At 40.3% G+C, this 10,695-nt stretch overlaps 1 protein-coding gene across 1 annotated transcript in view; it reads left to right on the top strand.

Annotated features, from left to right (window-relative positions):
* The first annotated feature begins 474 nt into the window (after nt 1–474).
* The window catches only part of LOC126249226 (E3 ubiquitin-protein ligase RNF220-like), a 717,707-nt gene continuing 707,486 nt past the window's right edge, over nt 475–10,695 (top strand). The window contains exons 1-3 of the mRNA XM_049950882.1: nt 475–618; nt 1,414–1,527; nt 2,117–2,588. Coding sequence (XP_049806839.1) covers nt 1,414–1,527; nt 2,117–2,588 — 586 coding nt within the window. The 5' untranslated portion in view covers nt 475–618. The remainder of the gene's footprint in view (nt 619–1,413; nt 1,528–2,116; nt 2,589–10,695) is intronic.

Genomic DNA, 10,695 nt, shown 5'->3' with positions numbered 1-10,695 from the left:
GAGTATTATGTGACAGACGGCTCGTTGTTTTCTACACACCACCACTCTGTAAGTACTACACAGATAAAAAAAATTCAAACATCAGGTGGATGAATTCAGATGTTGATTAATAGCAACTTTCATTAGCGACATGTTCGAAGAAGTTACGTATTTCGACGTGAAGACCACATTTTTATATCATTTACGTGTTTGGAAAGAAATTGCCTGAAAATCAACGTATGTTAAATGACGAGTGACATGAAAATAAATATAAATGTGTTCCCGTATCGCACTAACTGGTGGTATCGTTAAAAACTGTGTGCGTTCTCAACTATAAAGCAGACGTGACGCATACTGATACGAATTTCCCGCCAGCAGTCGTTTACAAGCGCTAGCCGCCATCTTTGTTTCCTCCCGCCAACCGACGGCGATCGTATTTTGTCACCTACCCGGCATGCACCGCGGGACAACATGAGCGAGTAGGTACGTGTTTATGGAGCTCAGTCGGGGTTTGGTGGATACAGGGAAACGATACGGCGTACAGTACGCTGATCGAGTTATCCAATAGATGTGGAGTTGTTGTTATTGCTGTGTTTATTTTCGTTGTCTTATGCTTTAGTCCATATAAAGCTCTGTAAGGTAAACGATCTGCCGTTCTTCACTTGTAATTTTTTTCATTTTTGAGTGTTCCAGTTTTTGAAACAAAATGTATTGTTTCGAGAAGTATTTACGTTGCGTCTTTGTGCAGTGACAATACTCTGCATTAATGCAGAGGTAGATTTGGGATACAAGTATATATTAATGAAAGCGTTATGTGTGTGTTTTTAAATGTCCTATCAGCGTCGTCCTTTGTTTACATTTGTCTGAGTGTAGTTTTATAGTAGCATGCGTATGATAATGTGCTGTTTTGTTGAATTTGGTTTTGACAAAAATAATTCAGTGTTACATGCTGATTCGTGATGAGATGTGAGAAGTTTAATGAAAGATTTTCTGTTATATTAAATGCCAAAGGAAGGTAAACTATGAGGAGCCGGCAGTGTTCCATGTAAACTACAGTGAACTGTTCATCTTGTTTTAAGCTCTTTCGTAATTACTTGTATCGCGCAGCTTGTAAACAAATCATGATTCGAACCTGTGATCAATTTTGGTAATTGAGAGGTACATTTATAACTGACCACTGAGTATTTATTGTACAGAGTGATACAAAGGGCACACTGTTTTGATAGAGTTTTCGGTGAATTTTTGTTTATTTTTTGGTTTATTTTTTAAAATTGTATCTATGAGACACGGACCTGATCTGCGTTTCATAACGTCTATTGTGGTTCAGTACCGATAGTGAAATGCACATTTTAAAGGAAATATTATATACAGTTTACATAATGCTGTATCAAATTCGAACGTAAATTTCTAATAATAATTCTTGCCTGTTCACAGATGGAAAATTCTGCATATGTACCAAATCATCTTCCACCACCTGCTCTTGTCGTCTTCTCTCAGGCTGGAGGGCTTCCAGAGGCTCTGAGAATGCAGAGGCCCTTTAATCCCCAGGTCTGTATATTTTGAATAGTTTGTGTTTTGTGATGAACTAAATTTGTATCATATTTTAATACTTAAAGTGTAAAATGTTTCTTCTCTTATATAGTGTGTGTTGCTGTTTTTTTAATTTAGATATTGCTGAGTAAATGGTGTGTGTGTGTGTGTGTGATTATTTTTATTTTTGACTCTATGCAGCTCTCATTAATGGTTTTGGAAAAATATTGCAGTTCCTTCCTTTTGTGTTTTGGCACTGTGCATTTCAGACTTTTCAATTATGTGTCTAGTGGATTCATTTAATATTTTTAAGAATACATATAAACTGGGACTGTGCATTAGAAAACTCTGTTTGGAACTTGCTTCTGACATGATTTTTTTGTTTTTATGATTTTGTTTTCAGTGTAAACAGTGCATTGCTTGCAGTGACTTATATGTTTGAAGTGTTTACTTTGTGTGTGTGTGTGTGGGGGGGGGGGGGAGGGGAGAATGAGCGTACACATACATAAAGATTAGTCTTGTGTGCTACATAATATTTTTTATGTACATTATCAGTGTGTGTCTACCTAGAACCTCTGTTTAACAAAACTGACATCCCATTGTGCAGGTCCCAGAAGCAAAAGACCTGCACGTCCCTTTTGGCAGTGCTACTGTTGCCGGTTTTGGCCTGCGGCACGTTGATAGCTACCCAGGGCTGCCAGCTCACTTGCTTCATCACCTGCAACCACAGTTTGTGCACCCAGCCCTGGATCCCAGGCTTCCATTTGGCTCTGCAGGAGCTGGTGCCTTCCGTCCTTTGGGGCGAGGGCACCCAGGTGCTGGTGATATGGAGACTGGGGGGCTGTCTGCTTTTGCACCTCCAGCTCCTACACTGTCTAGTTCTGGTAACCGAAGTGAGGGCCTGGCGGGCTCTGTCTCACCCAACAGTACACCGCCTCTGCAGCCCCGTGTAAAGGAGGAGGGTTCGGACACACCACTGTCAGAAGACAGAGACCGTGATGGCACACTCACTCCTGGATCCTTATCGGAAGGCAATGTTGCAGACCGGCTTACACCAGAGGAGGGACGTGGCTATAGACGTAAGTGCCTTTATTGGTGTCTGTTATTTTAGATCTATCCACTGGAGGTCTTTGCAGTGCAAAGCATCTTTTTTAGTATGTGTGCAAGTTGGTTTAGTGCTCCTTTTTAAAAAGTAGTATGAGCTTTGATGGGCAGTTCTGATAATATTTCTTTGCAGTGAGCTGCTATGTAGTTTTGACATTGAAGAGTCCAATATGTGAAGTGTGTAATCTGGGTCTCACTTTTATAGTGTGTTTTTGGTTTGCTCTTTCCTTTTAGCTCCTCTTTTATTTAGCGTTCTTTTGGGAAGAAAATTGTCTGCATGCTCTTAGCACTGGCTGTGTAAATTATATTTATAGTTAGATGTAGCAGATAAACTGGTACAGTTTCTTTCCTGTAAGAATTAGGTGGTGCTGAATTGTCTCTATTCTCAATTTTGTGTCTTTTATATTTAGGTTTGAAGTCTAACTGATATTTTCTCATCAATAATATGTGAAAAAATGTCTCGATAGACTTTTCAAATGGTGCAGATCTGCAGAAACTTCAGTGTGGAAGAATTGATGAACACATACAGTTAGCAGATAATTGGAGTTTCTAAATTTGTTCACTGTGCTATTGCAGTTACTGGCTGAATCCTCATTGTTGTTAACAGAGGGTATTTTTTCAGCCTCCTATTTCCAAGATTACAGTGATAAAAATTACATTTATGTATTGTGATTTTGCTAGAGCTTAATAATTCCTCATGCTTGCCATCTATCATGTTTACCAAACCAAATATAGAAATAAAATAACTGTTTTTAATGAAAGCATTTGAGATGTATTGGAGGATTGCACACTTTAACATTTTGACAGCCTACTAAAATTTAAAATGTTTTTTCTCAGATCTTCTCCTCTGTACTGGGAGAGACCTCTAGTGGATGCTATGTGTATTTATATTTGCGTGTGTCATTGCGTGTTTGTGTGTGTGTGTGTGTGTGTGTGTGTGTGTGTGTGTGTGGAGATAAAATTTGTTATGTTAATGATGAATTTCCCTAGATATGCAGTTTGCATCCAAAGTAATTTTGGCGCTAGGTGCTGAAAATAACAGATTCAGTTGCAGTAGTGGTACAAGTATGACTCACCGCCTACATCGTTCGCGGAGTTAAAAAGTTTGAGCCGGTTCATATTGGGCCAGATTGATAAATTTATTGCCCGGATGGAGTGCCTGAGTTTGTGTGGTACGTCTCACAGAGCACCTACTCTTTCTGTGAACAGCAGGGCAAATCTATCACCTGCGTGGTGTGACTTGAAGCCATCCTGTGCAACGACGTCGCTTTTTAACAATGTTCGTATGGAATTGCTGTTAGTTTTAAGTTAACCCTCGGAGGCTTACTGGTTTGAGGTTACGCGTCAGTTTTCAGTGTACCGAAATTTTAAAGATTGCGAGAGCAACTAAAGAGTAGCACGAGAGATGCCGAGGCTAGAGAAGGGTTTTGACAAGTAGCTTTCTTACTTTTCGTATATTAAAATTAAAGTAAAAATTTAGCGTGTTTGAAAGTGAGGCGACGACTTTGGGCAGACAGATGTTTGGCTGTATTATGTGTTTGACGGTTTACGGGAGTGTGATTTCGCGCGGCTAGAGCCGGAGCCGCGGTTTGTTTGTAGAGCCCGGCTGCGCGGCGTCACGCACTCCCCTCGCGGCGGCAGTTAAACGCTTCCAGAATAGCGCCCGCCCGCCAGATGGCACGTTTTGGCCGCCACTTTGGAGCTGACATTTGGGGTATTTTTAGGCAGTGCATGTGATGCCTTGTGTATTTGAATTTGATGCGCACCTATTGGAAACACACGGTGGCGTACGAGGCGCCAGAACAAACTTTTGCCTTTCTGAAGGCGAGTCTCGCTGGCTCTGCTTTCTCTTTCCGGTATGTTACTGGTGCTTCGTCAAAGCCTTTGATGAGGCTCCAATGAAAGAGAACTACTGTGGCTGCAGTTTTCCGCCTTTCTTTCGGTGTCGCGTTGCTCGTACTTTCGCCAGTATTTGATGGGCTAACGTGCCCGTGAACGTGGCGCACGGGCAGAGGCTTCAGGCCACGAACCCAGCATTTCGAAGGCGGGTAGTGGTCACTGGCGCTTGATGTTAACTGGTACCCATTACGAAGATATCACAACCCTAACGTGTAAAATTCGTTTCTCGAAACAAGCTCAGGGTTGGTGGTGTATCAATAAAGAAACATCCGGCGGCGCATATAGGTTTTTCTTTTATTTCTTACTTACGAGGATAACACGGCAGGTGCCATAATCCAATTTCGCAGAAACTTCGCTCAGTGAAAGAGGAGTTAGAACAAGAGAACACTTGTGTCGGCCTACCCGTAGATACTCGACCGTTTCTGAGAAAACGATGGTCAGAGTTTTCGAGGTACTTTGTGCCTTTTAGCAGTGGCTAGCGTCCCGTTATTACACGTTCGCGCTCAGTGTTCGAAACCAGATTATTACTTTTATTTTTGTTTTTCATACATCTACCTGTGCCCGTAGAAGATCACTACACAAATGTTTTCCAGGCTGTATTGAAGCAACGTTGTTGTTATTCGTCTACTAATCGTATGTCTGATGTATAAATTTAATAAAGAAAAGAAGCAATAAATAAATGAGAAATTTTTTTGAAATTTTTTCCGTGAAGTTCCTGTGGTGTATCTTGATTCACAATGAAATGCTAGTGCCAGTTTTCTGTGAATTGATCCGTTATTTATGATTTGCCACATTATTGCCAACGCGTGAAGTCTTCAACGACGTTAACGATATTTCTTTCCCAAGTGAGATTCGTGCGAAGAAATGTCACAGTAGCAAATCTGCCTCCGCGCGATGTGTTCAAAATTTCTATGTTTCTACGATCGGTATCATTGAAGGGAATGCGCCAAATCTTTCTAAAGAATAAGCATTAGAAGAAAATATAAGAATTAATATGCGGATTGATTTAAGAATGACATAAGAATATGAGAATTACTGTGAAACCCAATCGTAATTTTACAATTAATTTAACACCACTGTATGCATTAACATTACAAGAAACATTCTTGCAGTAACCTCTTACGGACATAGGTAGATAAATGGCATTCGAAAGTAAAAGTAGTAATCCGGTTTCGAACACGGGGTACAAAACTGAGAAGCCGCGACGGCACTGTGTCACCATTTCGGATACTATTGATCCATGTGCCCTAAAAGGCATCTAAATTACATTGAAAACTTTGACCGTCGATTTCTCGGAAATGGTCGGGTATCTACGGATAAGCCGAGACACCTGTCCGCGTATTTTGACTCCCCTTCCACCGACGAAGTTTATGGGGAATCTGGTTACGGCGCTTCCCGTGTTTTCTTCGTAAGATAGCGATTTTTCAAAATGGCCCGTTTGCCGATATGTTATACTCCAGAACGTTGGTATTTGCGATATTGTGTTCAAGTCGCTCGGCCCAAGTGATGGGAAAAACGATAGTATCCCAACATCTCGATACAGTTCTAGAGTAGCACCCGTCAGAGGGCTTACCGTTTATGCTTGTAAAGTGTTAATGGCACATAAACGTATACTTAAGCTCTGACCAAGGAACAAGTGTAACACACCTTTCGCATATTATTGCACATTTCACGGATTGGTCAGTTTGTGTTCTAGCGTCCTGTTGTTTGGCTCTTGAAATTATCAAAACGCTCTTAGTTGCTATATCGAGATATTGGCGGAAAATTGTTTGTGTAACCACTGTGTTAGCATAAATGAATCTGCCTAGTCTGTATCATGGTTTTATTAGTTCGATAATTCGATGGTCACATCACGGTTTTATTAGTGGCAACGTTATGAGAGATGGGAGCCTTAAGTGCCCGTCGGAAGTACGACAAATTATGTGCCTCGTTTTCTCTTGGCCTCCTTCATCGTTCCTTGTATGAGAAAGTGCATGGTAACAATACTAGTCTGCCCACTGTGAATATTTTCCAACGATAATTACGCTTCGTTCCTTTCTGAGACTATTATTGATGCCCTTTGACTGCCACGCGTTTTTATAACGTCGTGTCCTTCCGTGCCCGCCTTGCTGTATTCTGGAAACAGTTATCTCCATCTCTCGCTCGAGGACAGTATTTGTTTATGCCGCTTAACTGTAACGAGTTGAGCCCGGAAGTATTAACTGTTAAAGCGCTCGCAGTATTGGATCAGCGACGGTATTATTAACATTTGATTACGCTGCGCACAGAACATACAGATAGCAATTTTTCTCTCGCTCAATATGCGACATGAATATGACAGAAAATGGCCAGTACTTGTATGAAGTAGCCTCCGCCATGAACTGCAGCGTTTCGCGGAGCACATGTATGTAGATGCACGATAACCTATGCGCCGAATGAGACAGAAGTAGCAGCAATCGACGTTTTAACACGCCGGCACCTTTCTTTTTTTTGTCATAACGAAGATAATTTTATAACAAAGCGTATAAGCTTTGGTAGAGTTGTGTGCTTTTAGCAGAATGGCTAGCGTGTCATTAGCCGCTACGAGAGGGCCGATGACTTACGACGAAAAATTTGTGTGCTAGCTGTCATATCGAAAAGTGGAAGAATATTCAACAATTCTGTGTGTATTACTCTTCTCCCCAACGTGGGTAGGGGTTCTAACAAGCTACAGCTGTCTTTTCTTAATACGTCGTCTTCTTATATCACAGATTTTTCTTTGTATTACTTTCACCCGGATTTTACACTTCTCTTGAAGTGTACGTAATTATCAGTTTTTGCTGACGCTGTTGTTGTTTTTCCTCTTGACATTAATCTAGCAATTTATCAGTACATTCATATTGCGCATGTGTGAGGGCACATTTTGAGCCTAAATCAGTACATCCAGTTGGCTGGGCAATCATTTAGACACTATTGTCTCATGCGGAAAAACACAGCTTGTCATTTTCTGTGATATTTCTCATTGCAACAGGGCATTTGCCAATCATTGTTAGTGAACATATCTTCTCGGATAAATTTTTAGTTTAAAATATCGTTCCAATGAATCGTTTTTCTGTGTGACATCAAGCTTCTCACCGTTGCAAAACAGAAGTTTTTGGTCCAAGAATTCGAAACATATCTTAGTAGGCCGTATGCAGAAATTTTTAGCCAATATTGCGTGATTTTGTTCCATGGAGAGTGCAGAAATCTATCAGCCGCCTCTAAGAATGCAAAAAATTTTTAGAGATATGAAATTTATTTAGCCCTTGGCTTCAGGATCATACAACCCGTTGTTGGAAATACGCACTAATGATGATCTGTTGGGCTACTTTTTACTTCATTTAGTCGATGCATTCAGTTGTCGGTCTACATTAAACTGCTGGCGTGCGATATCTTGACTGGTTTATTTCCATTCGGGTAATTCCAGCCGAATCACGATAGGTATCTGTTTGTTGAAAACTCGTCGTATTTCGTGGATTGTGTTTGGTAATAGGGTGTACAAGGACCATTTAATCGGAATTAACAGAAAAAAATGTGCCTCAATTTTCTGTAAGAGTGTTTATACAAAACTGTGACATTTATATGTATTCCCGCCATCGGCCGTCTTTCAGCATCCAACAGCAACTATTGTAATAACAGTAAAACATTTTCAGTTTTCTCGCTTATAGATTTGTACAAGAAGTTGTTCTGTCAAGGAGCGACGGAACTGTTTGTTAACGTAATAGTTTCCATCTGCTCAGGTGTGTGCTTTCAGTTTTTAATTATTGGGCTATTTTAGCGACTCGTTTGCAGTTGTTAATATTCTTCTCAGCACTATTTAAGTATTCTTCAAAAATATGGTGCATCGCATCCAACTGAAGTTTGAAGCGATTAGTAGCCGGACGTTTAACGCAGTGTTCGGAAATGTTACGAGAACGGAAACTCGGTTATAAGTGTTTGCCGGGGGGCGGACGGTGAGTGACAGGTTTGTGGTCGCAGAACTTGGCAGACTGACTTCAGCGCTTTCGTCCGCCCCCTATTCTCCGCAAGAATGTGCGGGAACACCATTGGAATTCGGTGCTGTAGAAACTGTGTCATTGGCAACTCTAGTAGACTGACATTTTGCTGGGTCTAGCTTGTCGGCCACACTTTTATTATTAAGGGACGGGGTCTTTTATATGCTGGACTACCATCTCTGACACTAAATGCAATATCGTTTCGTTAAGATGGTATTCATTGCCTGACTCGTGTAAATTGTCTCGTTGTAATAGCTGAACAATTACAGATTAGCGATGGATGAGCGCTACGGGTAAGAGAATTAAGGAATGAATTGTGTACAAAATCGCAAGGGCCAATGGTGCAATAAGTGTAAAGCGGAGACAGAAATTCTCTTTCAGCGAATGTGAATTCTGTTTTGTGATGTATTATAGGTAATTAAAATTCGAACGTCTACATAATGGGGCAAACGAACGGAGAGACATGCATGGGAATAATATTTCACAACAGATAGCTCTCAGAGGTTCCATCCGAAATGCGTTGTTGCCTGAACTACATCAATTAGTTCTTGTTAACTGCTCATAAAACTATCTTTTCATTAAAATAAGGCAAGAATTAATAACTACTGTTTTACATCAATGTCTATTGATAATTGGCCTTAATAATAACAGTAATAAATTTATTGAAAGAAAAGTAAATAACAAAGAAGTGTTATGTTTTCTAAAAGCATGTCGCAAATTAAAAAAAAAAACAGTGAAAGAAGACAGCGTTTTTTGCTATAGATGATAGACTGACAAAACAGGCCTGAAATACCCCTGGGGAAAATAATGAACAAGAAGTTAGGCCCATGAATTTAATGAAAGCGTTTGTAACAAATCGTATTAGAGCTGCAGAAGGATATATTTTTGAGAAACCTAGTGGTGAAATTCAACGTTGCGGGGGATAAGAGCACAGGTATAACCGATCGAGCCGCTCTCAATCAGCCCCCCCCCCCCAAAAAAAAAGCTTTGGTCGAAAGCCTAGGAATATTGGAAGAGTAGGGAAAAACAGATACTAGTAGTAACTCTGAGGTTGACCCATCCACAATTCTAACGGAGATAAAAGGGTAATGAAGCTAAACAATGAAATGAGGCGTATTTTCGTTCCTCTAACGAATTCCCAGAGAAATTTTATAGCTATTGTATTTAAAAGAAGGGTACCTCCACAGCTTCCCTACTGGGATTTAATTGGTAAAGGGAATACAATTTTCGTTGTAAAGTAATGTGTACTTACAGAGCTAGATACTCATAAGGACATTTTTCTCAACCAGAGCTTTCAGAGCATTTAAAATGGATGTTGTCCATAAAAACTTGTGCCTAAAATTGATATGTAGTTCTGTTTTTGGTGGCGTTGCCAATGGAAAAGCGACTGAAAAAATCACCAATTTTTCACTTCTTGTGAAATTAGTGTCGATTGTATTTGGACAACTGTTAGTTATTTTACCCAGCCAAGCTTTGTAACACACGTGCAGTTCCATCAGTGAGATATGGGTAATAGTTTTGCTGACCAGAAAAGAATATTTCAATCGTGACTGATAATATCACACTTCGAAACATTGTGTCCTCTTTAAACCTTCGAAAATTTTCAGAAACCCACCGAAGTCCAATATATGCGCTAGCTTGTGGGTCCTCGGAAGTTCACGAACATTGCTTGTAACTTGTGAGTACCAGTTTCAGCGAATGCGCTACCATTCAAACTGTAAAATACTTTGTTGGTATTTCTCCCGTGTTCTTCACCGGACACGCCGTCGCTCCTAGATTACCCTACGAACGAGCAGCTTTTGATACTCTCTCCTGTTTCTTGGATGACAGATAATCAAGTGTCTTTATGACTGTAGAAATACCCAAGCATACCAGAACTTTGGAATTTTGGTATATTTTTCGTTCATTCCTAAGGCTCACAGTCCTGGATTTGGATGCGGGCGACGCTCATTTTTCTCATGATTAAAATCGTATTCGTATTTTGAGGCTGTAGTGACCACTTATCTCGTCTCGTTTCATTTCCTAGTTTTCATTAGTATTGGTCGATATGGTTTCGCCAGTTTACTTTTCAGTATTTTCGCATTCCGTAGATATCTGAGTTTTATTCTGATAATGTCCAAGAATTACCTCTCTTCAGAACCGAAGGTTCATCTAATCTACCGAAAGAACTGGTGCGTCATTTGCTAGTACG

Source organism: Schistocerca nitens, chromosome 3 (assembly GCF_023898315.1).
Source record: "Schistocerca nitens isolate TAMUIC-IGC-003100 chromosome 3, iqSchNite1.1, whole genome shotgun sequence".
Taxonomy (NCBI): domain Eukaryota; kingdom Metazoa; phylum Arthropoda; class Insecta; order Orthoptera; family Acrididae; genus Schistocerca; species Schistocerca nitens.
Note: the sequence above shows the minus strand (reverse complement) of the source record. Positions and strands in the feature narration are given on the sequence as shown.